We start from the raw sequence: 25,712 nt of genomic DNA on the forward strand, positions 1-25,712 counted from the left end.
GAGGAAAATTTGCAAAAAATGTCTCGAGGTGCATGCCTCGTCACGCCCCTTCGAAGATTTTGGACGTGTCTCTGAAGCTTGAGCCGAAGCAAGACAGTTTGTCTCGAGTAAGGCGAGGTATCGGACAATTATAGGCGGAAGGGATCATCGTTCAGATATCCCGTTGAGCACCTGCAGTGTTGAAAAGTGCCTCACGAGGTAGGTATACCTTATCTCACTACCTACTTGCACATGGGCTTGTTCATCGAGAGGGCTTCATAGAGGCTTCGTGGAGATGTAGCACCATCCATTACCAACGGCGAAATGCGTCATTGCACAGCAATTTGCCTCCATCGCCATACGGAGCTGATGCTGCTGTACACAATGAGCGCAGCGCTAGATAGAAGCTATAAGCATCTCGTTGACCTGATTGACGACCGCACCCGCTAGGCTAAACACGCCAGATTTCGACTGGAATACCTACAAGTTAGAACACCAAGCATCAGGCGTTGGACGCCCCCAGCGACCTAATTCATCGACTGGGTTTGCCCAAGTTCACTGTTCAACCCATCAGCTTCAACTTTTCCTTGTCTTATCCTTATCTGCCTTATCTTAACAAGAGGAACCTAACGGATACCCGACGTAGTCCAGTTAGAAACAGAGGTACGGCTGCAGTGGGCAAGGCAGCTAGGAACGGTATGTACCTTTCATCTGAGGTAAGACAAGAGGGACGGTACAGCTGAGATAACTGTTATTTGCTACCTAGGTACCTTGCTACTGCCGGTGCCACCAGTGCCACTACCTCAGACTTACGACCTTGCCTCTACTTCATTGCTTCCTGATGCAGGTTGGGAGGGGAATAGAACGGCGCAAGGAGAAAAAAATCACCAAGGCGTTCAGTCCAGCCCAATCCATTCTCCAAACCACGAATTCCATCCCTCCGTTTTTCTTTCCTACCCATTGTCTCTGCCTCCCGTTTCCCCGTCTCCCGCCGTTCCTCCCACACGTCCAGAGGGGCCACGCGCGCCATTAGCCCTCCCACGACGACGCAATGGACGACCCCTCCTCCTCCTCGGCTTCGAAGGACAATGCCGGTCCTGGTTCCATGCCCACGTCGCATCCAAGTCAACAACAGCCTAGCGGTAATGGTCCACTACAACCGCCTGTAGTCGCTACCGCTGCGTCCATCGCGAGACCACATGGTCACGAGCTTCCCTTCGTCACGCCCTCTTCATACCTTCGCCCAAGACCACCCTCGGTTGCTCGCAAAATGCCAGAGAAGCCGCCCAGTCCGCTCGACAAGGACCAGATTCAAGGCCTGGTAAGCTACATGTGTCCTTGGACCCCTCCCTCGACCATCTCGCGCATCGCCGATTTATGTGCTTGAGCCCGCGTGCGCCCCTAGATGCGAGCGCATGCGGGGTTATGCTTCTGCCTCGAGACCGTTGCGAATGGGCATATTTGTACCGCAACAAACCGTCGCTAACTTTGCTCGTCTTTGTAGAGGGCAATTCGCGATTTCCTCAAGGTCCGAACCAGCTACGATGTCCTACCGCTCTCCTTCCGCCTCATTGTCCTCGACAACGACCTCTTGATCAAGAAGAGTCTCAATATCCTCATTCAAAATGGTACGAGTCATGCTACTCTGTCATAACGGAATGTTTGTTCTGACCCTCGTCCTAGCCATCGTGTCCGCGCCGCTATGGGATTCACACAATTCCAGATTTGCCGGCCTTTTGACGGCGACAGATTTCATCAATGTGATTCAGTACTATTGCCAGTTCCCTGACGAGATGCATAAGCTGGAACAGTTCCGACTCAGCAGCTTGCGAGGTCAGTGACGCTCCCATCGCCGTCCAGGCTTTCGGTTGCATACTAAGACGCTTGTCAGATATTGAAAAGGCCATCGGGGCCTCTCCTCTAGAGACCGTATCCGTCAACCCCATGAGACCACTCTACGAGGCTTGCCGCCGCATGCTCAAGACTCGTGCGCGCCGAATTCCCCTCGTTGACGTTGACGACGAGACCGGGCGCGAGATGGTTGTTAGCGTCATTACACAGTACAGAATTCTTAAATTCATCGCCGTCAATAACGAACACAACACTGTTCTACTCAAGAAGTCCCTTAGGGAGATCGGGTTGGGCACATACAAGGACCTTGCTACAGCGCAGATGCACGATTCTGTCCTTAGTGTGGTCGATATGATGGTCAAGCAAAACATATCCTGCGTCCCGATTGTCGACAAGTACAACCGCCTACTGAACGTCTTCGAAGCCGTCGACATTATTCCGTGCATCAAGGGGGGCGTTTACGAAGAATTGCAGTCAAGCATCGGAGAGGCACTCGTCAAGCGTCCCGACGATTCGCCTGGCATTTACACTTGCAGTCCCGAGGACAGATTAGACTCGATCTTTGACACAGTCCGGAAGTCAAGAGTTCACCGTCTCATAGTAGTGGACGACGATAACAGACTGGCAGGTGTCATCTCCTTGTCCGATATTCTCAAATATGTGCTTTTGCACGGCGAAGAGGACGACGTCGTGGGGCATTAAGTGGGAATAAAAAAGGAATTGCATAGAACCAAGAGCGACGGATCCTCGCTGGAATGACTTGGGAACTGGTAGACATGGTAATGAGCATGTGCTAGGCGTACAGAGGCGTAACTGGGAGGAATACCAGATGGTGCCCGAATTTCTTCATTTTACTTTCATTATAGACGATCGGGAGGCTCACGGAGAAGTTGGCCACCTGAATGCATTACGAAATGAGAACATGTCCCAAGTCATTACTATCTATTGCGAGGTGCCCCCGTGCCTCTCGGCATGTTGCAAGATGCAAAGCAGTTGCCTTGCAAGGAGCTTTTTCGGAATACGCCTGACGAGACTGGGTCGGCATCGGGGAGGCCTGCAGGAGCAGTACTCGTACGCCGAAGTACCTATGGCAAGTAGTATTCATTCACAATCCGAACATCGGATAAGGTATCCCACCAACAGCTCGCTCGGCCATGCTGGGCAGGTACGATACTTCTCATACGAGCCTAAATAGGTAGGCAGGTAGGTAGACCCAAGCACCGTTGACTTCTTGACCCTCTCCATCGTCCCCGTGTCAACAATCTTCGACATCTGACATTGGATATTCTCCGCTTCAGTACCAGACAGTACCAGCGGGCTCCAGCGTTCGATCTCGCCCACTTTTGGCCAAAGAATCGATTTCTTTTTTTTGCTATGCAGCCTTACGACAATGATCAATCACTATCATCGGGCCTGTCTCGGGACATCGAGACTGGCACCATCGAAAGCCAGACCGTTAGCACTGCGCCAACCAGTACTGCGCCTCTTCAACTACCCATCACGACCTCTGTGCTGCCATCAAGGGCCGATCCTCAACCGCTAGCCACATCAGGTACTCTTCCTGCTTTGGTCACTGGAGATGGTCGACGGAGCAGGGCTCTTCCAAGCAGCGCGACATGGACTTCTTCTGTCGGGGACCTGGCCCTGTTGTCAGACACAGACGAGATTCAGGACCGTCGAATATTTGTACAGGACTACAATCGGTTGGCCAAGAAAGTATAGCAGCATTCGACCCTTTGGAAGCATTCGGCATTTCACTAACGTATGATGACAGCAAGGAATTCGAGTATTGTCGGTGGATGGCTTCGAGGGAGGAGTAAGCTTCAACGTTCTCATGGCATGGGACATCACTAACTAGTCTAGCGACATGCACTGCCAGCCATTATGACTGAGAAACGGAGGTGGTGGTCTCGAGTACTCCGTTCAACATCATCAGGGCAACCACCTACCTCGCGAGGAGCACCCCACGGAGTCCGTCACAAGCGAAGCGTCAGCGACATTGCCCTACAATTGGTACACTCTCGCAAACCTGAACCCAAGATACTCGATCTACAGGCCATGGTTCGACTGAGTGGGAAGAGCCTTTTGCATCTCCCTGCCGACTATGCTATTGGCTCACTTGTTGTGCCGACTTGCTTCAGGGCAACTGCCCAATACTTGGCTCAATATGGTATGTGAATAACATCACCGGACATGTGAAAGCTTCTTCTGATATCTTCCTCTGTAGGACCTGTTACACGCGGTGTATTCCGCATTCCCGGTTCGCTGCGCGTTGTCAATGCAATATTCGACTACTACTGCTACGAAAAGCCGGGAGAAGAAGTCACAAGTACCATACGTTGCCCTACTTTGCCATCACATATCAATGCCGGTGCACAAGATGTAGCTTCAGCTTTCAAAAAACTGCTATCTGTACTCCCGGGTGGCATCCTTGGCTCTCTCACCCTTTTTGACGCATTGGTCGCGATTCACACTCAGCTTCGTGGGGAGCAAGAACTCAGCAGAACAAAAGAATCCAAGCTTCGTGCTAGACTCATTGCCATGGCTATCGGGACCATCAATTCTCACTTTCGTCGGGAGCTTATTTGCGCTGTATTTGGTCTTCTTTCCCTTATTGGACGTGCTGCTGAGACAGCAGCTCGTGAAGATGAGCAGGGCCGGCCACTTCCAACGTCAGATTTGATGGGATACGCAGCTTTGGGGATCGTATTCGGTCCTCTCCTGGTCGGCAATTTGCTCGACTCCTATACAATGAAGCTCGCAAATCCTTCTTCGGGCTTGCTGCTTTTCCCCCTTACCCCGCCGCGTTTGAAAAGGGAACGACAGCGAAAGAGCACTATCCAAGACAATACAGATTCCATGTCTGTTGACAAAATTCGCGTGGCAAACGACATCACCGAGATGCTCATCTCAAATTGGAGAGAGGTGGTGCGCAATATGAAAGGCTTGTCGAGTTTCCGGGGGCCAAATGAAGATCTAGAAAGCACGAGTCGTCGGAAATTTCTTCGTTCATCAAACTCTGACTCTCTGGCCGTCGGATTGCCTAGAGGCTGGAGGAGCAAGCACTCTTCGCCACGATCTTCCATCAACCAACATAGGTCGAAATCACCCGTTACTCCAACACCGGCGCCTAGTAAGTAGAGAGGCATTCAAAGTCTCAGGACTGTGGTAGCTGACACACCTGCAGAGGCTTTGGGTCTGACATTGTCGAAGACTACAGGGAATCTAGATGATTCGCTTCATGTTGGAAGATTACGGCCGAAGTCTTTCCAGGTGCAATCGACTAACAGAATACCTTTGCACCAGTCCCTCAATCCACTCTCTCCCACGGCGGAAGAAAGTCTAGCAGATGATCGAGACCTCAAGGAGAGGAAATTAGGATCGGACACAAAAGCTGTTTCACCACATACGCGAAAGCTAGGAAGAGATCGATCAAATGACTCTGAGAGCAGCGTAAGGCCACGCGCCATCAAATCCCATGCAGCTGCTGCAGAGTGTCTGGCTGGTTACGTGGGTGAATGTTCAAAGAATCAGAGCTCGCTTGACGCAGCCCAGAAATTGGCGGGACATCGCAGGCAGCGTTCAATAGGGAGTCCCCGTGTATCGGAAGAAGTCCCAGTCGAAAGAGACTCGGCGAAGACATCTCCAAATCGACTGCCATACGCAATTTCCGAGAAGGGTATCTGGCCTGTACAAAGAGATGTACCCAATCCAGGGAACGAATTCGTAAGGCAGTCGGGGGGCTGTAGGCCAAAGACAAGCGGGATGGTCTCTTCGGCACTTCGTCGATTCGTTGGAAGTGATTCCAGCCGAATCTCAAGTTCCGGAAGCCCAACAGCTAGAACCTCGAAGACAAGGCATGCATCGCCGGATGCTGTAAGCCCATGTACGCCCACTCCGCCTAAAACAGACTTCATCATAACAACGACGCCAGAGTCCGTGTCATATTTGAAGTCTAAAGGCCATGATATGGGCAGAGGCGCAAATTATATTGAGGAAAACCTTGACAAGTCAATCTCGGCCAAGGCGAACTTCAGAGAAAATAGCTTCGACGGTAACCGGCTAGGTGGGAAGAAACCAGATGGAGATGTCCCGAGATCGAACTCGCCTTCTCAAACTCCGCGTCAGAGCACAGAATCAAATGCTAGATGTGAAAGCATTGGCTCCGTTCAGGTCACTCCAAAGGAGTTTACGACCAAAAGTGCGTCACAGATTCAGCCTCGACTCCCCGTTGCGGTCTCGCCAGAGGCGTTCTAGGAAAAACTGCCTTCGGCCGATCTAATCGACGATAATCTCCCTTCCTCGATCAATACTAGAGATCTAAAGGACAATGCAAACAAGCTTGTTCCTCGGCGAGCCGATGTAAGTGGTGGCATCTCTCAGGGTCAGTCAAAGTCTCAACGACCGCCAATGTCGCCTCAGTCGACTCTCTCAAGGCCGCAGAGTGTAGCATCCATGGCGGGGGAAATCGCGCAACGCTCTCGAGCATCAAGTTTGAGACCTGTCATAACACCAGCTCGTCCGTCTGGCGGGAGCTATGGTAGCTCGACACCATCACATGGGTCTATCTCAAAACCAGTGGGAGTGCGAGCCATGGCGGCCATGTTTGAAAATGCGTCCCAGGAGTCGCCTTATGTGTCTTTCCCTACAACCCCTCGCCCCTCCCGGACGAGTGTGACGGATTTGGGTCTGCTCCATTTAAGGCAAGAAACTGGGTCTTTTGAAACACCGAAAACGAAAGCATTGGTCGTAGCTCCGAGAGAGAGTGACCCAGATCCAGGCTATGAGCTCTCGGATGAAAGGAATCGACAGACAGGCCATAGACTGAGGTCTGTCACTGACAGCACCGGGTCATTGACTGTTCCTGAGACAACCGAAGCTGACGGAGGTGCCGTCCATCTTGATAGGCCATCTCTGACACGACTTCGGCAAACACCAAATTTTTCGGGGTACAGGAAGTCTCCTTTGAAGGTATATACTCTGGAGAATGACAAGAACTTACCTCATCTTGGGGCCATGACAAGTCCCGCTCAGCAGCCGCCTATTGCACAGCATGTCGTATTTCCCCGTCCCTCGTCCACTCTATCAGTGCGTCAACTAAGCGAGGATACCATCCCGGCACGAGCAGGAAGCCCGGGGAACAATTCCATGCTTCATGCACAGATTCGAAGTCTTCAGAGGCAGCTGGATGTCAGGAATGATGAAAACGCGTCTCTTCGGCGTCAACTTGAGACAAGAGATAACTTGGACATTGGAACACTCAGTGAACAGCTTCGAGTATCCAAAAGAGAGTGTGCCATGTGGAAATCTCGTGCCGAAGCCGCAGAAAAACGAGTCTCGGTCCTTGAACACTTCACGCGGAAGCTGAAGGGTATCAAAGGAGGGGATGCGCAAAATGACACTGATGTTACGTCGCGAAGCGGAAGAGACAGCATCGAAACGTTGGCAACAGAGGATGGAGAAGTTGTGGCGGAGAGAATCAGGAGGGCTATGAGAGGGATGGATGGAACGAGGAGCAGTGATGGCGGGGCTGCAGCTTGGTGGAACGATGACCGGCGAGGTAGCAACACCAGGCACTCGGGAAGCGTGGGTGGGCAACATCAGCCGAAAATGACTGAAGAAGCATTGCTTCAGATTTGGCAGGCAGTACAGGAGCTGCTATTGGAGGATGAAGACTGAATATTGGCACGGGAGGCCCATGAGCCGGCTGTGTCAGGATATGGGCGCTGGGAAGCCAGAAGCATGCATCGGGGCTTGATTATAGACATTGGGGTTGTCTGGGTATCAATATGGTTTTACATGTCCTACGCTGACGAGCCGACACGCAGTTGTAACAAAGGTGTTATCATGAAGTCGTAGAATTTATGTTCTGCAAAGAGGGCCACCTATCAGGCCCGTCCCCGACTGCGCATTACCCGCAACGCCCGAGAGTAGCATAACGGGATACCAATCACTGTCCTCCCCCGGGTCACGGCGAATCCTCCACCGCCCTGCATCATCCATGCGCATAGCGACGGTGCCGACCGCCATACGTCCGATACCGTCCAAAATAGCGCCCAAGAGCTCCGAGTCGTCGTCGAGGACAACTTCCTTGACCTCCACTTCCGGCTCCCCTGGTTTCGACCTCTGCCGACCAAGTTTGCCTTCCTCAACCTCTCGCCCCTTCCTGGCTTTGACGATCCTACTGGAGATCTCAGAAGAAGCCTTGATCTGCGGATGCTTTGAGGTGGAGGTAAGTTCGGGCGTTGACGAGGCGAAGCTTGGCCACGTGGGTATGTCTGGTGATGGCGGTGTTGGAGGTCGGACTGGTGTGCGAGAAGGGCGGTAGGGGAGACCTGTCCTCTTGTCGTGGTTCACGGTTGAAGATTGTCGGTAGTCTCGATCATGTTGGCGGGGTTGCTGAGATGCCTGAATGGTGGAGGCATGACGCTTCTGGGTCTGGGGTGATGGGGGGTGAGTTAAAGGGATAGGGGTAGTTGATCGGTACCGCGTCAGGTTGGGGGAAGGTGGGGTTGGCGTGGGCGGGATATATCGGGGCGGTCGACGTTGAGTGGGAGGTGGTGTTTGCTGCTGCTGCTGCTGTCTCTCATAATCATGCTGGGGAGGGTGCTGTTGCTGTCTGCGCAGCTGAGTGGAGTTCGCCGTGGTTGTGGTGGTCGTCGCCGGCCGGGTCACGGGAGCTCGGGGCGTAATGCGCGCGGGTTGACTGGGTGCGGGAATGTTGAACTGGTTGCGCCCGTATACACGCCCAGACGGCTGGTGCCGTCAATTGTCAAAGACGAAGAGGGGCTTGTAGTGATGCGTTGCCTCTACTACGGCCGCAGCGAGCTGGTAGTCTAGAGAGGTTTGTCAGCGGTGTGCTTTTGGGGGGGGGGGGTGTTCATGAAGAAAGGTGCTGCAAGAGGGTTTGCTAGAGATGTTGAGAGTATGAAGCACGTTCTTGGACATGAGATGGGGATGGATCTTTGAGCAGAACAGCCCCATGATGTGCCAAGAATACAAGTTGCTAGGCTCGAACGACGTCTTAAGTCCTCATCACAGAATGCCGTTTGAACGTGACGGGACACATGATCTCTAGACAGATGGAACTAGTGGTACTCACCAACACCGGGTCCCAGATCGCGGGAGGTAAGGACTTTGATGGACAGATCAGGATTGACCTTGCCGATGATCTGAGCACCGTTACCATTGGTGAGGTACACATCCTGTCAAGGGTTAGCGTCCATCTATCGATTTATTAAAGTCGGTCGAAGCAAAGCCGTGTTGCCTTGACAGAGATCTTGGGCTAAAGACCTACGCGATTGAGAATTGCAGTGACGTTTCCGTCCGCGTCAAGAACGGCAGAATCACCACGCAGCTGCAAGACCTTGCCAATGAGCATGACGTTGCGACCGACGTAGTTGTCGAGGTACTGCGCCGTGATGCGCGGGGTCGAGGTCGCTTCGGCCATGGCTTGACTGTCGGTGTTCTTGGTTCAACAGGCTGCTGGTTGTGCGAGGATCTGCGATGAGTGCTACAGACCCAAAGTATATGGTTGTGACAGAAAGGCAGTGATTACACTGATTGAATGCAGTTCGTCTTATGCGGGACGGTTGGTCGAGATCTTTGGGATGGAATAGGCCTTGATTGAGGGGCAGACGCGCCGCGACAAGACACCCTCGCCCGGCACTTGTCGCGGTGTCAGGTGACCTGTCAGGTGGTCTGTGATGACACACCTTACCCTATCCGGCCCTTGGAGATCTGCGCTGGTCCCTGAACCGTTCTTAGAGATCGTCAAAAACGTTATATTAACGGTATCCTATCCTCGCAACCGTCTCAATCATTATCTACCCATCACAGGGGAGATGACAGAATCGTTCCCTTGGCGAACCATGACGTGGCCCCGGGACAATTGACTTTTGACCGCCTGAAATTCTCGTGGTGTTTATGCCCAATCGGACATTTCACTGTTGGTTTGAAAGACTGTGTCGAGTCCACCCACCAGACCGAAGCATGGTGAGCGAGTCACCAAAGTGGTGCCCTGTGGATCTCATCCTACCACACAAGACTTTTCTCAGGATGGTTTCCTTGCATCCCTATGATGTCATCTGAGTCCCATTGCTTGTTTCTTTTCCCTGAAAGAGTTTGCAGGGCTCCGGCCGATCATTAAGTATCTCGTGATGGAAAAGCGCACCGTGTTGATGGCTGACAGTGGACAAATCTCCCTGGTAGTTCCTACAGTGCCTCGCTGCAACTGACCTTACCTCTAGCACAAGACGACATTATTTGACGGCTTCGTCTTACATCACATCGTTCTTCGAAGGAGGTCGACTTTAGAACGTTGGCCTTGATGTTATCGATCTCGTTTTACGCCTGGTCCATCGTTGCTCGGCATGTTTCAATGTCGCCCTCTGACGACATTGCTCGTTTATATTGACTTTCTGGACGCATGAAGGGTCCTCCGGTGCAACCATCCAATCAAACCACCTTTTTACGCAAAATAACAACGGCTTTCTGTCGCTCAGCATGTTATTTCTAAGCCCCTAACACCTGTCGAGGTTCATCGCGGGTTGAGACGTCAATCTCTTTCCATTTTGGGGGCTACCGGTCTCGGCGGTGCATGGCAGGCTGGGAGAAACTTGGAATTCTGACAGCGGCAGGCAATCAATCGAAACGCGACGACTCGCCTAGGACCGAAGCAAGACGGGACATGAGTCGGCGATGGGGACGCCGTAATCACTCCACTCTGGCATTGGCGGTGGGTGGACAGAGTAGCAAACTTTCCGTGTTGTTTACCATTCTGTGACCCAATATTAGCACATGATGCATTTGTCAAGACGATGTGGCATCGAGTTGAGCTGCGTTGACAACATCACCTGTCGTTCCTCGGATCATGCACCTAGCAGACAGCGGCTGATAAGAAAATATTGACTTGGGCGGGTGGCAATGGCAACAAGACGAATTCAGGGTCCTTTGGCGGCAAGACATAGCTGCAGGGAGTGGCCAGTGAGGCCAAGGCCCCTGACCGGGGTTGGGCAGACATCTCGGTTGAAAACAGGGCATTCTGTAAAGTTTGACCTCCTGTATACTGTAGTATATCCGTTCGGGGACGCGAGCCGCTGGTTTCTTCACGCGCGCAACATCCCAATGACCTCAATGATTTGTCCAAAGTTCGTTGGTCTGTAAGAAGGCGGTTTTGGGAGGTTCCTTGGCCGCTATCCTTTCTATTATAGGCGGATGCTGGGGCATTCCAAAGATATTGTATTTCTGGTCAAAGCCTCAAAGGGGGTAGTCTCCGCCAGCAGCAGGAGATAGGCGGACATGGCGGGAATAGCGAGTGACATCAGGCTTGGAGTTGCCGTTTTTTCTCGGGCCGTGACAGTGTCGTGGATCGCAGCACGGCTACCCGGACTAGGTTGTCAGGGTGCTCGCTGGGATCCATTGCGACATGAATCGCTGGCGTAGAATCGGCGATCTGGCATCGTGATATCTGGCGCAGACAGCCCAAAACATAGATTGATATACTTGTAGATCTGAGAGACATCGTGAGCTTGGGGCAATCTGTTCAACTTGGACGTGACTTTTTGGTCCCGACGCATCTCTTACTCACCACGCTCACGTAGTGTGTAATGTGTGCAGATGCGGCCTGCCGGGTATGCCGGTCGCTCCATGGAGGAATGAAGGTTACCCAAGATGAGACCACGCCGGGACAAGTCGAGACGGGATGAAGACAAGACCAAAGACGGTAGCAGAGGCAAAAACATTGGTGTTCGATGGTTTCCAGGGAGGGAAAGCACCGCGAGTGCTTAGCTGGCTCCCTCATTATTCTCGTTGTCAAGATGCAGGTTGATGTGGGTGGACGAGAAGGGTAGTTGGGTTTCCGCCGTCCACAGTGTCCCTACGGTGTGAGTGGTAAGGTATGAAGGAGCATGCACTGATGCAGTGCGGTGTCCAAGGTGGGCGAAGTTGAGAGCTGTTTTCTGTTCACGGTGGTTTGGCGTGACCGTTTTGGGCGACACTGAAGTTACTGAACAGTGAGCACTCTGGATGAGGTGGGCTGCCCCTCACTTTCTCCACTCAAGGTACCAAGCGTTCCCGAGCTTTCCCCCTGCACCTACCAGCCATGGGCCATGGCACGCCGCACGCCGCACGCCACCCTCAACAGCAAGTGCAAGTGCCAGGAAGGATTGAAGCAAGCAGGGCCCTGGGCAGGCAGGAAGCTGGCAACGGCGGGGCCGCGACGATTTAGGTGGCATGGATGGTGGAAGGAAAGCTCAACCCGGCGCCCGGACCTTCCACCGAGAGCACTTTCCATTGGTTCCCGGACAACATCAATGTCACATCCCATCTGTCTTGATGGTCGCGGTGGTGGTTGCTGGTCCTGCACTGCTGCTGCTGTTCCCAGACTTTCACACCCACCCCTCGCTGTTCCAAGTCGCTCTCTGGTCTGTGCCCTCACCCGCACCGGTCATGGTCCCTGGTGGGCACTTGGGCTGGATTCCATGGCTTTTTTGGGAGTATCCTTTATGGTAAAGTCGGGCAAAGTGTCGTCTGGAATGCGTCGCTGAATGTGCCTCTTCTGAGGTTGCTAACTGCAACTAGCTCGAACTTAGGCACTGACACACCGTTCGATGCGTCCCCTCATCCCCGGTCGTCCGTGTATTTCCCTGGCAAGCAATGGCTCAAGGGGTTATGAAGGCAGTTCGGCGCCGTGGGCCCATTTCGGTCGCCGGTGTGTCGTACAGAAAGGGAAGAAGAAAGAAGCGTAAGGAAGAATATGGATCTTGAGGACTGTAATGCAATGACAAACGGCAACCGGCGACGGTATTGAAGCGTAGGTGCCTACCATTATCTTTATTGTTCTCCGGAGTTTTTCATCCGAAAGAACAGGGACTTGGTCGCAGCTTTCCAACTTCTGCCAACAATTAGCCCCCAAGGCAACGGCCCCATGGCGAACCCAGGAAGGACAAGGTGATGGTGGGAGGGGGGAAGGGCCGGCAGGGTAGGTACCTAGTGACTTTGATGAATGTGCGGCGTGCCTGCCTTCTCGTCAGTCTCTGGCATCCAATGGGTGCCAACCTTACCTAACCTTGCACAGCAGAGGGGTCGGATCGGGTGGGTGTGTGTCTGTGTCTGAAGACGAAGTGTTGGATGAAGCTTAGACGGGGACTCGGGAGGTCTGGTTGCCTTAGCTTGTCCAGCAGTACTTATCTGCGATAATTATTAACATCCAGCTCTGCTACACTGCACAGCTATGGCACTGTCTGAGAGGTAAAAAGTGCTTAGCGTAGAAGCTATACTGTCTAGGTACCTTACTTACCCCGCCATTTTGTGTCGCGCAGCCAAGGTAAGCTGAGGTGAATTCATGTAGTGTATGGTGCATCGTACGTACCCAAAGCAAGGGAGGTTAACGAGTGAAGTTGCCCAGCCACAGATTCAAATGGTCGCAATGGTGGTGCTGGAAGTCTGGAACCGGTGCTGATATTGGCGCTGCATGTGTACATCTACCATCGACTGGGTGTCTGCCCGTGTCTGACAGATAAGGTGCCTGTGTGTTAGCTTTTTGGTTTGACCTGATCCAATGTGATTGCTTCTGCCGAGGGAGCAACACTTCAGTCTAGCTAAGCTGAGGTAGATGCACCATCTCGCCTAACTGCTTTTCTCAGTTCTGAATGTTCTACGGATACCTACCTGCCTTACCCTCTTCGAGCTAACTGGAAGCAAGGTAGCGTGAGGTAATTGGAGCCTGAGCTAAAGGCAATTGTTAGGGAAAATGCTGTTGAGGAAAGTAGAAATGTGGTGTTCGAGGCAATGCAATTGTCGAAGCTCCCGTCCTTCCCGACTGCCCATCTCATGTATGGTATGCGGTACTCCGTACCTCATGCCATTGAAATTCCCACCCCCCATTTCCCTTCATCGCCTTCGACCGACGACGACTTCCCATCCCCCCTCTTCCCAACCTGCACACTGTCTGTTCCTGAGAAAAGCTCCTACCTGCCCACACCGAGCCTCTTTGATCCCACATCCATTGTCAATTCCGCTCCATCTGGATTCCACCTCTGCTCCTCTCTGTCACAGCTTGCTAGCTCTGAGCATCATTCTGATCGATTGCCGGAGCCTACTCCGCTGCTATTCGCCTCAGCCAATTTGGCCTCGATCCTCAACACGGCTCCGAGCATCACCATCCCTCTCTTCTCTCCAACAACCTGGGAGATCTCGTCCGGCTCTGCTTCCGTCGTCTCTTGCTTGGCAACCTCCGACCCATCCCTGCCCTCCCGCCGACATCTTCCTTGTGTGACCGCCACTGCGACGGCCCCATCAAACTGCAAGCATTACCAGCCCAGTGCCCACACCACCACCACCTGAGCATCCTTGTCTGGCTGATGACAAGACGTTGCCGCGCTCTCACCACGCTGCAACCGGCACAACGACAATAGGCTGACTGTCATGACATTGGCCTTCTTCGCCGACATCGACAAAGCAATACTCGAAGCTCAGTTTTACGACTGATCGATATTCTGTCTAGCTGGGTGCATCATTTTCCGCTTCTTCCTCGAACCACGAGAGCTTCCGTACGCTCCGGCTCGTTAGCAGTCTTTCGGCTCGTTGGAACGGCGCTCCGCTGATCTCTGCCTACCGTTTCCCGTCAACAAACGCCCGGTCGCCGGCCTGCTTCGACCGTATTGCTCTCATATTGTCCGGATCGGCAGCTCTCCAGATCGTCGACAGTGACTTTTCTCACTGACGCGCGATCAGCTGCCCCAATCATCCGTGGTACGCAGATTTCAAACCTTCATTGAGAACCCCGCAGTACCTTCAGACTCCCGTCCTCAGCGATATATCGCAACATCCCTTTCACCAGCCCCTCCCGTCCTTACCGTTTGCGCCGACCTTACCCTTCTATGTAACGTACGTCTCCTCGCCCTGTCGCTCCATCCCAGAACCCTTTTCGGGCCAGCGTGTGGTATTGCCTTTCTGCGTGTGGGAGAGTGCGAATACGGTGCCCCGTTTACAAGCGACCCCTCCGTTTCTACACAATATCAAGGTATTCTCAATTACTCTTGATGATGCCTGTCTCCCGGCTCCACCGAGTCACCCACTTCCATCCGCATCATTGACCTGTCGCAATCCTAATCCATCGTTCCCTCATACTACCTCTTCTTAATCCTGTGTACACCTTCTTTGATATTGCCAAACGCAGACACTGACCATTAGGCATTATAGCGTGCCCTCCTACGTTTTCGATCTCGACGAGGATCAGCTTCGCGTTTTGAATAAAGCAGCACCTTCTCGTACCCGAAGCCACCACACGTCCTCGTTGACACCGCGCCCCCCAGCCAATTTCGGGTCTTGTTCATCGCCAAGTACACGCAGGCGTCGAGATCAGTCCGCGTTTTTGGCGAAACTCTTCATCGTGTGTTTTCTCGCTTTTCCACCTTCTTGCCCGCGATCTTCGCTTTTGCCTGGTTTTACCCTCTCGTACTGCCCGGCGTCGTTATCGGTCCCTTGGGTACTGTCTCTCGATCCAGTCAGCAAGCCCAGAGCCAGTGTCACACGCAAACCACTTGGTAGTCTTTACGCATTGGGTAGGTCAGCAGCGCACGATAAAACGTTCATTGTCCTACTTTGGACCAGATAACGCTTCCCCACCACTGGAACACCGTTTTTCAGCAGAATTTGAGCTCGACACCTTCGCCAGACCTGGCGAGGTCCTTAACCTGGACGATGAATACCCCTCCGAGCTTCTTCAATGATGCGGTTGATATTGCAACACCGACTAACAATGACTTCCCCAGCGATCAACCACGAACACTACCTCTAGATTCGCTCGATTTAGTCCGACCGGAAGACAGTGACACATCGGAGAACATGGCACACCACCCTTCCGTATATATGGCTGTTCCGGGTGCCTGGGATCCACTGGTGACTGGCATGCCCTCATTCTACGGCCATCATGGCCAAGCACAGTACAACACGAAGCAAGAAGACGTCGAAGATAGGCCGACAATACTCAACATACCTCCGGCTTCAACATTTCAATCGGGTGCGCGGGTCGACGCCAATATCTCGACGCAGCCTCGACCGTCAAAACCGAGTCGAGCAGCGGACCCTTATGATGCCAGCCCACCCAGGAAGAAGGGAAGGAAAGGCAAAGCTCCGGAGCAGAACGACCAAGACCCGAAAAGAGACAAGTTCCTCGAACGGAACCGCGTCGCTGCGAGCAAATGTCGCCAAAAGAAGAAGGAGTGGGTCTCAGACCTTCAGGAAACCAAACAGGGACTGGAGAACCAGCATGCACAGCTGCAGATGGAATACAATGGACTGGTTGATGAAGTTACGAGAATGAAGAACGAGCTCATGTCGCACGCAAATTGCAATGATCCGAACATCAACCTATGGCTCGACAACGAAGCCCGGCGATTCGTTCAGGTGAGCGCAGAGCGTGTAAAAAAGCAAAGTCTTGATGCCAGCCGCATGGCTGGCAACAGGCCACTCGGCACTGGGGGAGGTTATAGACCGTCAATTGACAGTAAGAAAAACCCCTTGTCCCACCACACAGCATTGGAGGTATTGATTGATGCCAGGTCAAATGTCTCTGATATCGCCTGCCCGCTCAGAGCGTGCTATGACGAGCCTGTCATCGAGATCTGGAAGTGATGCCGATATCAACTACGACCATATGCCCGACAGTGCTTTCGACCACGCATAGAGCGCTGTGGCTGGCGACGATGTGGAATGGATAGCAAGGCGCTAAAACTTGAGAAGCTGAGCTTTTCTGGGCACAGCATGATTAAGAAGCTCTCACTATCTTGAGTGGGGCTTCCAGAATAGGAGTTCGGATGGATTCGAGGACATAGCAATGCTATGATCAATGACTTGGGAGGATAATTACAACAAGGGACCAGACGGAGGAGTTGAGCCGCCAGCTACCGGACCAAAGCTGGGGAAACGACCTGATACCCGGGGGGAAAGTTGGGCTGTACATCTTTTGAGGTGGAGAATCCCACAAACCAAACTAGCAATAGGGGATTCGGATAGACACAAGATAACGATATGAACAAAGAAAATTCGGCGCAAAGCCACTGGGCAAATGCTATGATCTTACGCGAGAGGTGTAAGGCCCTGTTCAGACAGGATGTTTGATGGGGCAAGATGCTGACCCCTGGAGCCCCTTGGGACACCGTTCTCCCAAGTGGTAGTACGACGTGGATAGGTACATGGAGACGATATCCAAACGGCCGGAACATTGGTTCGAGCCCTACGGCAGAGCCAGCCGACCATCTGTAGCTTACCCGTGAGAAGCTTGCTCGCAGAGTGTTGTTATGGCGGGTCCAAACAAGCGAGCTAGAACGCTGTCATCGGCGGTGACGAGTTTGTCGTTTGCCGTATCTTGGACGGTCGAGACGTTGAGTATGTGGCCGTTCCTTCATGTTTTTTCTCGATATCTTTTCTCTCTCCAATACACTTCATCGAATCGTCTGCGTGGGTGTCGATGAAAGGCAAGTTTGGCGATGGAGTCGATCTCCTCTAAACACTTCAACACTTTCATCCTCCCCAGGTCGAGCAAAATATGAGGGGTGTTCAACGATCGTTGGCAGCAGGGAACGTCGGGTTTCGTATTCTCGTATTCGATGAGTTCTCGACGTCGGTCGTAGTGGTGCTGGGGTGGGATGAGTTGAGCTTTCGACTTCGCTTCCGGGGAGGGGGGTAATCGGTGTCAGGGGTCGTCGGCTCTAATGCGCTTGAGCAAGTTCTTGCCAAGAGCATGATGTGATATCCTTGTTGGTGGAATATGGGTCACTATGAATGTCCTTATCGGCTGTTGGCGCGTGTGGTGTTAAGAGAGTCGAGTTGAAGGTTGAGGAAGAGGCGAAGCCTTGGGGAGCCGGTCGGTTTCACGAGGGATTGGATGGAGGCAAAAGGTTCGAGGGTAGAGGGGGATAGGTAACAGACGGACTGAAGATCGGGTTTGAAGCCACTGGCGCATACGCGAAGTCGAGGGCAGTCGATGTATCGAAGGAGCGGGGTGTGAGACGGGAACAATAGCGTGAGTAGGCGGTTGAACAAGATCGAGGCTCCCAAAGACCTTGCCATGGAGACTGACGCGCTGGTACCAAGTGGTAGTATGTATCAAAGCCCTTCTCCCGTAGATCTTGGCGCCGTCGGAGGAGAATTGGGAAGCTTGCCTGAGAAGCTTGGGGGTGTACCTGGTGTTACTTGGAAGTGTGTTCAGGCTGGCAGGCAGCTTCAGCGACAGTACCAAAGTACGGGCACATCGCCATGCAAAGAGAGAAGCGGAAAGGGGAGGAAAGAGGAGCAGGAAAAGATCAGGTCGATATGCTGTGAGGGCAAGTCGGTTATCAACTAGAAGAAATTGGCATGGAGGAGAAGGAGGAGGAGGAGGAGCTTGCTCCGGGATCCTACGTCAGGTTTAGGTAGCTACAGGATGTACCTTAGCTTGACCTGCACTACGTCAGTACGGGCCCCCTTGGAGTCGATTCCCTGGGTTCCCCATTCGCAACGACAACTATACAACACCACAGCAGTGGCCTCGAGAAGCGAAGTGGGGGAGGTCGAAGGGGGACCTTGTCTAGTCGTCTTCCGGGGGGGTTTCACTTGCTTCCAGGAGGGAGGGGATGTCGCTCATGGCATCGCATGAGAGGTGAGTAGACGTTGATGAAGAGAGGGAATAAGAGTGACGATTAAGTCAAGTAGGATAGCATTCTTTAGTCTAAGGTACCTATGCAATGGTCATACAAGGACCTCTCTCCTTCTCGTTGGGCTGAAGTCTGAACTACCACATATCTACGGAGTACGTCACTGGTAGCCCCCAAATGTCCAAATACGGGATGATGGGTACGGGGAGCTAGGACGACGGGCAGGTGTACCCGGCAGCGGCCCCAAAATCCAGCCCAACCATCCCTTGGACGGCCCGCCACGCCGAATAGGTACTACACTAATTAGCATTACACAGGAGACAACGTTCAAAACGCTTCTTTCAACGACCCGCTGTTTTCTCGCTATAATTCATGTATATAGAGGAACCTGAGTCCTGTCAGGTCGCTCGCGGCGAGTTTCGGCGACCGTCGCCGAGTACGGGTAGACAAGAGGGAGTATCCATGGGTGTTTTAACCCAGCAAACACAGGTTAGAATACTCTATCGTATTGTACGGCGGTGCTTCAGTTGTTGCTTCCACTCCCTCCTGCAGGCATCAAGGCGGGAAAGCAGGGATCTGGTCTAGCCTTGCAGGGCTCCATTCTTCGGGGAGGAAGGAGGAGAAGGAGGATGACATTTTTGCATGTTGTTCTCTCGAGACTTACCCAACTTGAAGGTGCTACATATTGACGCAGTTTGTTCTTACTCCAATCTCGAAGGCCGTGCCTTACATCTGACTACATCCAGACTTACTCTACACCCCTCAAATTTGGCATCTAAAAGACGGATACAATACCGAAGGTCGTCAAAACATGAGGCAAAATAGTTATCCGTACCTTAATCCACCGTATGATGTATAACACGACGCAGAGCAGGGGTGGTGCCCGCGGGCTTCTGGCAAGGTAGTTTGCCTTGGACAGCGGAAACTCTAAATTGAGGTAAGGCGGGTGGGTGGTGGTGGATGTTCGCCGACGACTGACTGACGGGGCGGGAGAGTGGGTGAGGCCAAGGACGAAAATGCCCCTGCTTGTGATGACGTAGGGCTGGGGCGCATGGACCCCGATAGGTACGTCTCGCTCCGCCGCGGTGCAGCGCGGCGGCGGCGCGGGAAACCTGCAAACGCCCTCTTTGTTTTCGATTTTTTTCGGGCCGGGTTGGTTGCAGCTCGCTCCACTTTACCCGATGGGAGATATATGGGGCTGGGAAATACCCGGAGCGTTCCCCGGTGGCCTAACTCACTGACCCTACTACTTTTGCTCTTCAAAAGTACCTTGCTTTGAAGTAGGTCCTTTGAGATGCGGACTGGACTGCGATACTAGACGGAGTACTGGAATCACAAGGTTTGATTTCATGTCGTTTTTTTCCACCCGTGTTGAGTATCTCTGTTCAGTCTCGTCTTTTCTTCGGCTGACTGGGCGTGCACATGCGCGTGTGGGTTTCCGTTCGACTCAAGTCGGGGGCGACACAGTAAGACCCCGGGTTCTTGCCAGGTTCTTACGACGCAGTATGGCGTGTCAGGTTTCCGAATAGAGGCAAGTCGGACGTCAACAGCCCCATAGTCGCCAGAGAGAAAAAAAAGCCATATTCAGCAATTGCCATTTTTGGTTTCAGCATACGCAAACACACACGAATTGTTGAATTTATGCATTCTACAGACCACCTTAGTCCATATCGCCTTTTCTGGAAGGGGAAAAGGGTAACATACAAGTCGCAACTTTGGTGTTGATACTTTTATGCAACTTAGCCAAGTATGTGACAGCGTAAGGTGCTCAGGTAGCCCCTCGTTGAGGTAGCATCAATTCGATTCATTGCAACTGAGCATATGCGCAAGTTCCTATCAACTTCCAAAGTCTAGACATCTGGCCCCTTTTTGGATCAACAGATCAGAGTCTTTTTCTGTCGCAAGCATTTATTCGCTATTGGAAATCATAGTTGATATCTGGAATAACACACTCGTGTTCATTCGATGACTCGATTTTACCACACAGATCCGCAAATACATCTTTCCCTTAGAATAGGTTACAGAGTGAACGGCAATTTGTGCCTTCTATTGCTACAAGCCGGAGAGGCGCCTTCTAACCTGAAGATCTCCTCGTTGATTGGTGTTACATATATCGACAGATTTCTCTTCTTCTTTTTCTTCCCCTTTCCCCCTTTTCGAAGCACATTCGATACTTTATGAAATGATCGAACCACCGATGGCCGGGCCGCGCTTCAAAGCACCACCAATGAAGATCTTGCTGATCAAGTCACTCTGGTGCGACTCAATCATCTCGTTGAGCGCCGCGCGCTCAACAACCACGCGTCCCTCCTCCAACAGATCCTTGACATCCACATCGTGAACACCGAGGCACCTGCCCTGGTCTCCCACGGTCTCCATTGTCTCCTCCAGCCTCGGCCTGTCCCCGTTGGTGATGAACAGCGTCCGGCCGTGAGCCTTGCCCCACTGGTTGGCCTCGAGAACCTGCATCATCCACTTGCGGCGGTACTCCTCCGCAATCTTGGGTCCCACGAAGCCTCCGTCGGTCAGGGCGAGGAAGTCTTGGGGTAGGGGCAGCTCCATGCCGTCCTCGCAGACGATGAGCTGGCCGCGGCGGTAGCGGTAGCTGAGGGCGGTGCGCCAGGCGACGTCGTAGACCTTACGGTTGAGTGAGGTGCTGAAGTCGCGCGGCTTGGGGCCGTGGGAGACACCTCCGCCGCGGCGGATGGGCGACTGCTTCGTGCCGGCGCGGGCGCGGCCGGTTCCCTTTTGCGGGTGTAGCTTTCTGTGCGAGCCGCGAACCTCCCATCTGGTCTTGGTGCTGGCCGTACCCTGGCGGGTGGAATCGCCCTCGTAGACGACAGCGAGATGGAGGAGGTCGCGGCGGAGGGGGAGGTAGAGGTGCTTCGTCGAGTAGGACTCGAGGGATTGGGGTTCGAGCGTCGGGAAGGCGTGAACTGTGACGGGGACGGATGTGGCTAAGAAGGGGTGTTAGGGCTTGCATCTTTTGAAGAATGGAGTATGTTTCCGTAGAACGTACTTGGTGTCCACTCCGCCTGCTTAGATGTGCTGTAGACGGAGGTTGTGATGCCGGGGAATGGCGCCTCGGTGGCCATTGATCTCGTAAAGCCGGATGAGCCGATGAAGGAGGTAGCAGGGCTCGCGTTCCTGCACGTCGATGAGAGGGAAAGCCCCCTCATGGCCTCTCCGAGGCTCCTGACTCCTTTGCCGGCCATTGTGTATACGGTCGTCGCAAGGGGAGTTCGCGATGTTCGATGGGCTGCTCCTTCGATGCGTTAGAATATCGGGAGCTGCAACCCTTTGCGCAGGAAACACGAAAATTTGGCCCGTCCTGTCGAAGGAAGCTACCAATCAGACAGCGTCAATTGCCGGTACGTACCTGCAGCGTGCACGCTGTGTGGCTTGTCAATGGGAGCTCCAGTCCCCTGTCCGGGGCGGGATATTCCGCCGTTCAATTGGAAAAATAATTATGGGGACCCGCAGAGCAGACTCGTGAAGCTCTGTTGAAAAACCTCCTTCAGAAGCTCTGGTCGGGAATCAGACGACCACCTACCGAACCCACCACGCCCCCCTCTCTTTTCACAGCCCAAAATGTCATCGTCGTGTAGGCAGGCCATCCGGCCGCTTCACCGATGCCTGAACAGAGTCGCCACGCCCCTGCCGATACGGAGAAGTCTTTCAACGACGCCCGCCCCTGCCGCCGAAGTGTACAAGGTGTCGCGCGAGCGCCCCGAGACTGTCGACCCCGTCGAGCTGGACCCCAACACGGCCGTCGCGCCGTGGGCCGAGAAGGATCTGTGGAAGGCAGGCACACCGCCCGTTGGTTCGAGACGTCGCCGTTATGCCATCCGCACGAGTTCAAACATCCCCTTTGAGCAGCTGCCCTACCAGGCATTCCAGGAGGCGCGCAAGATCCTCGCCGCCGATCGCGAGGAGAAGCTCCGTGCTATTGTGAAGGAGACGGAGGCGATCAAGCTGTTGGAGGGCTTGAGTGGTGATCAGGTTAGGGGAGGAGAGAGGATGCGTCAGATGAGGCTGTCCAGTCTGCGAAAGCAGGTCGAGAGATTGAAGATTCTGGCGGATATCAACGATCCCGCTGTCAAGAGGCGGTTCGAGGATGGGCTCGGTAAGGATACATGACGTCCATTTCTATGCTTGAGACGCGCATTGAGTGCTAATGTGCCTTCTGGAATAGGTGACATGAGCAAACCCATTTACCGCTTCCTTGCCGAGCGCAAGTGGCAATCCTACGAGGCTAAGATGATTGAGCAGCGTATCCAACAGCTCAACATCATCCCCGATATTCTCCCCAAGATCAAGCCGACCTACGACGTTCAGCTCTTCTTCCGCCGCTCCAAGGTCCCCCCTGGCAAGATCCTCCCCAGCAACATCTCCGAGGTGCCCCCGCGTCTGCGCATCACCCCCTTCACGGCAGGCGAGCGTCTCGTCTCCATCGTCATCATGGACTCGGACATACCCTCCGTCGAGACCGACGGCTTCACCAAGCGCTGCCACTACCTCGCCGCCAACATCCCCGTCTCGCCGACAGCAACGTCCATTCCGCTCTCCAAGATCCGCGACGAGGCCCAGCTCGCCGTTCCCTACCTGCCCGCTTTCGCGCAAAAGGGCTCCCCCTACCACCGCCTCTCCATCTTTATCCTCGAGCAGGGTGACCAGAAGCTCGACACCGCCCAGCTCAAGAAGCTCTACCAGGCCCGCGACGGCTTCTCCCTCAAGTCGTACCGCGACAAGTTCAACCTCAAGCCCGTCGGCTTCAACATCTTCCGCACCATCTGGGACGAGAACACGGCTGGCGTGATGGAGCGCGCCGGTGTGCCGGGCGCCGACATTGAGTTCCGCCCGAAGCGTGTCTTCTCGCTCAAGGAGCCCAAGAAGGCCCGCGGTTGGGAAGCCAAGCGCCAGACCGCCAAGTACAAGCATCTGTGGAAGTACACCAAGCGCATCAAGGGGTACTCCAACGCCAAGGGCTTGGTCAGGAGGAAGTAGAGGAGTCAGCGTCGTGCGTGTTTATAAGAGCAGAGAGGGCGGAGACAGTTACTCGGGCGGCCGAACCACCACTGAGCCGGGATGTAACGCAGCGGAAGAAGCTGGAAGCGAAAATCGGGGAAGCAAGTGCGGTGTTGTTAAAATGTGTAGAATACGTGTACTTTATGTCCTATCACCTGACCGTAGATGGGTGCAGTCTCATGGCTGCGCGGTTGTTATAGATCACCTACTGTCAACTCCGGATCCTCGGCCTCCTCACCATTATCCTCGCTCTGTGTCCCTAATCTTCCGCTACCTTTATATTCAGACGAAAGGTTGGGCTGAAGATGTGCTTCTCCTGAATCGATGTATATTTCGAAGATGATTGACGTTACACCAGCAAACTTGAGCCAGTCGTTGTCATCCAGTAGAGACACTAACACTCGGGGACGAAGGCACCAGGGTGAACGTGACTCTGTCCGATCTTTCGGGGGCTTAGGGAACTATATCTCGATATTGGGCTTTGTAGAACCAGCCTTAGCATTGCAGTGCCGGGATCCGGGCGCATTAGCGAGGGCCGCATCGTAGATTCTCCGCTCCTTTGGCGCTTGGGGAGCTGCTTCCCAACATCAGATCTGGGCAGGACAAGACTTTATCTCTCTGGTTATCATGTCGGACGTTCATATCTTCTCGGGGGCGTTGAACAAGTCGTTCACGGATAAGCGCGCGAGGAGCAGTGGTTCAAAAGAGCGAGGTAATTCTCCATGAATACGTGCGTGGGGAGTAGTGGCCCATGAAAGTAAAGTGATTGTTTATGAATATGGGCATGAAGAGCAATGGTTTACGAGAGCGAAGATGCACTTGATATTAACCATGAGAACAACAGTCGAACAAAAGTTTTGATCATAAGGAATCTACTACTTCCCCTGATTAAAGAAGTACATCAAGTATTCATTTTTTTCTAAAGGTAGCAAAGTAGCAAAGGAATTATTCGTTACCATGGTGTAAAGAGTGGCGTCAAAAGAGAGGAAATATGTCCTTTAACTCAAACTGCGAGAGGGTATTGTTTCCCTCAGGTCCAAAGAGCACGTTGAGCGGTCGGCTTTTTTCAACAACTAGGTGTGCTCGGGTTTGGTTTGGTTCCAGTAGTTGAGACTTGCATCAGGCGTGAATATCTTAGATGCTCCTCATCGGCTGCTATGGGTCTGGAGTATAGTTTTATATGCTCCTTTTGGTTGCGATGACTTGTTTCTGCTTCTTCTTCATTCACGTTTCAAGTCTCGATGCTTCATCGGGCATTTATTTCTTCCTGGAAATAGCAAAGAGGTCACCCATGAATGACGAGAGTGACGGGCTGTAGTAAATGTGTGTGTGTGTGTGTGTGTGTGTGTGTGTAAAAGGGAGGCAAATAAAAAAGAAACAAGACTTCATTGATAACTCTTGCTTGTCATCACTCAACTCCTAATGGGCGAATTTTCAACATCGACTCTATTCTCGAGTCCAAGCGACTACCAATAGAATCGATTCTGCTGACGTTTCGAGATATGACTTGGTGTTTAACTTGATATGGCTGCTTCTGACGACTCTCAACGCAATTCTCAGTGGGATTCTCGATACGACTCTAGACAGGAGCGCTTGAACTAGCACTTCTGAGACACACCTCTGCGCTTACCCCCTTTTTTTTTTTTTTTTACAGCTGTTTCGACAGGCAAGGTAGGCTACACTAGGAACTTTGGATCTTGAGATACCGCCAAGAGACAAAGTAGGCAGCCATCACCTCGACTTGGTACATTAACCCCAGAGATTCCGGGCGTGCATGCAGTACTACTGAACGTCGTTAGATGATACTACTGGTATTTATGTGGACTTTCAATTTTCAATATACAAGTCCCCACCCGGGCTTAGAAGAACTGCAGTAACTGAAGTTTATGTTGGTAATCTGCGCCTCGCTCTCCGCCAGTACTGACGAAAGCCTATCTACCGACGACTGGTGTTATTCATCCTTCGGTTAATTATGAAAAATAGATTGAAGCTGTGCATGGCATATGTAATAACGGAACGGTGTAAGCCACTATGAGGTAAGAATATAACATGGGGTTGTCACGAATGAGACGTAAATATGTCATTAACAAGTGTATTGCTGTGACAAGGCCAATGGCCTCATCTTAAACTATTGAATCAATGCAGTAAGGTAGCAGAGGCAACGTGTGACTCATCACCATGGCACCAAGGCCGGTGTTTGGAACTCTAAGTCCTCCA

The 25,712-nt window shown here is 52.9% G+C and overlaps 10 protein-coding genes across 10 annotated transcripts; 6 read left to right on the top strand and 4 right to left on the bottom strand.

Annotated features, from left to right (window-relative positions):
• Window positions 1–32: 32 nt before the first annotated feature.
• CLUP02_07904 (uncharacterized protein) lies at window positions 33–7,509 on the top strand (the record flags this gene model as incomplete). The annotated part of the gene is made up of 19 exons (XM_049286896.1): window positions 33–96; window positions 156–198; window positions 281–356; window positions 486–695; window positions 773–985; window positions 1,013–1,300; window positions 1,368–1,442; window positions 1,484–1,607; window positions 1,663–1,812; window positions 1,871–2,520; window positions 2,628–2,662; window positions 2,763–2,901; window positions 3,139–3,533; window positions 3,605–3,646; window positions 3,724–3,891; window positions 3,972–4,000; window positions 4,058–4,963; window positions 5,018–6,080; window positions 6,147–7,509. The coding sequence occupies 19 exons, from the start codon at window positions 33–35 to the stop codon at window positions 7,507–7,509; spliced, it is 6,033 nt and encodes a 2,010-aa protein (XP_049144039.1).
• Window positions 7,510–7,692: 183 nt separating this feature from the next.
• CLUP02_07905 (replication factor A protein 3) lies at window positions 7,693–9,280 on the bottom strand (the record flags this gene model as incomplete). Its single annotated transcript, XM_049286897.1, has 4 exons — window positions 7,693–8,586; window positions 8,644–8,666; window positions 8,933–9,035; window positions 9,128–9,280. 4 exons carry the CDS (start codon window positions 9,278–9,280, stop codon window positions 7,693–7,695), a joined length of 1,173 nt encoding a protein of 390 aa, XP_049144040.1.
• A 1,149-nt stretch (window positions 9,281–10,429) lies between these two features.
• CLUP02_07906 (uncharacterized protein) lies at window positions 10,430–11,124 on the top strand (the record flags this gene model as incomplete). The annotated part of the gene is made up of 5 exons (XM_049286898.1): window positions 10,430–10,567; window positions 10,647–10,671; window positions 10,731–10,808; window positions 10,868–10,987; window positions 11,066–11,124. 5 exons carry the CDS (start codon window positions 10,430–10,432, stop codon window positions 11,122–11,124), a joined length of 420 nt encoding a protein of 139 aa, XP_049144041.1.
• A 28-nt stretch (window positions 11,125–11,152) lies between these two features.
• On the bottom strand, window positions 11,153–11,573 carry CLUP02_07907 (uncharacterized protein; the record flags this gene model as incomplete). Its single annotated transcript, XM_049286899.1, has 2 exons — window positions 11,153–11,370; window positions 11,429–11,573. The coding sequence occupies 2 exons, from the start codon at window positions 11,571–11,573 to the stop codon at window positions 11,153–11,155; spliced, it is 363 nt and encodes a 120-aa protein (XP_049144042.1).
• Window positions 11,574–11,939: 366 nt separating this feature from the next.
• On the top strand, window positions 11,940–12,377 carry CLUP02_07908 (uncharacterized protein; the record flags this gene model as incomplete). The annotated part of the gene is made up of 1 exon (XM_049286900.1): window positions 11,940–12,377. One exon carries the CDS (start codon window positions 11,940–11,942, stop codon window positions 12,375–12,377), a length of 438 nt encoding a protein of 145 aa, XP_049144043.1.
• A 1,243-nt stretch (window positions 12,378–13,620) lies between these two features.
• Window positions 13,621–14,175, top strand: CLUP02_07909 (uncharacterized protein; the record flags this gene model as incomplete). Its single annotated transcript, XM_049286901.1, has 1 exon — window positions 13,621–14,175. One exon carries the CDS (start codon window positions 13,621–13,623, stop codon window positions 14,173–14,175), a length of 555 nt encoding a protein of 184 aa, XP_049144044.1.
• Window positions 14,176–15,678: 1,503 nt separating this feature from the next.
• CLUP02_07910 (bZIP transcription factor) lies at window positions 15,679–16,519 on the top strand (the record flags this gene model as incomplete). Its single annotated transcript, XM_049286902.1, has 2 exons — window positions 15,679–16,339; window positions 16,428–16,519. The coding sequence occupies 2 exons, from the start codon at window positions 15,679–15,681 to the stop codon at window positions 16,517–16,519; spliced, it is 753 nt and encodes a 250-aa protein (XP_049144045.1).
• Window positions 16,520–16,600: 81 nt separating this feature from the next.
• Window positions 16,601–18,457, bottom strand: CLUP02_07911 (uncharacterized protein; the record flags this gene model as incomplete). Its single annotated transcript, XM_049286903.1, has 10 exons — window positions 16,601–16,672; window positions 16,718–16,787; window positions 16,916–17,068; window positions 17,103–17,234; window positions 17,274–17,337; window positions 17,397–17,543; window positions 17,612–17,686; window positions 17,764–18,230; window positions 18,283–18,337; window positions 18,427–18,457. The coding sequence occupies 10 exons, from the start codon at window positions 18,455–18,457 to the stop codon at window positions 16,601–16,603; spliced, it is 1,266 nt and encodes a 421-aa protein (XP_049144046.1).
• A 1,918-nt stretch (window positions 18,458–20,375) lies between these two features.
• CLUP02_07912 (ribosomal protein L4/L1 family protein) lies at window positions 20,376–21,682 on the bottom strand (the record flags this gene model as incomplete). Its single annotated transcript, XM_049286904.1, has 4 exons — window positions 20,376–20,418; window positions 20,490–20,619; window positions 20,660–21,424; window positions 21,487–21,682. 4 exons carry the CDS (start codon window positions 21,680–21,682, stop codon window positions 20,376–20,378), a joined length of 1,134 nt encoding a protein of 377 aa, XP_049144047.1.
• A 376-nt stretch (window positions 21,683–22,058) lies between these two features.
• CLUP02_07913 (phosphatidylethanolamine-binding protein) lies at window positions 22,059–23,474 on the top strand (the record flags this gene model as incomplete). The annotated part of the gene is made up of 2 exons (XM_049286905.1): window positions 22,059–22,593; window positions 22,663–23,474. The coding sequence occupies 2 exons, from the start codon at window positions 22,059–22,061 to the stop codon at window positions 23,472–23,474; spliced, it is 1,347 nt and encodes a 448-aa protein (XP_049144048.1).
• Between the last annotated feature and the right edge of the window lie 2,238 nt (window positions 23,475–25,712).

This window comes from Colletotrichum lupini, chromosome 4 (genome assembly GCF_023278565.1).
Source record: "Colletotrichum lupini chromosome 4, complete sequence".
Lineage (NCBI taxonomy): Eukaryota > Fungi > Ascomycota > Sordariomycetes > Glomerellales > Glomerellaceae > Colletotrichum > Colletotrichum lupini.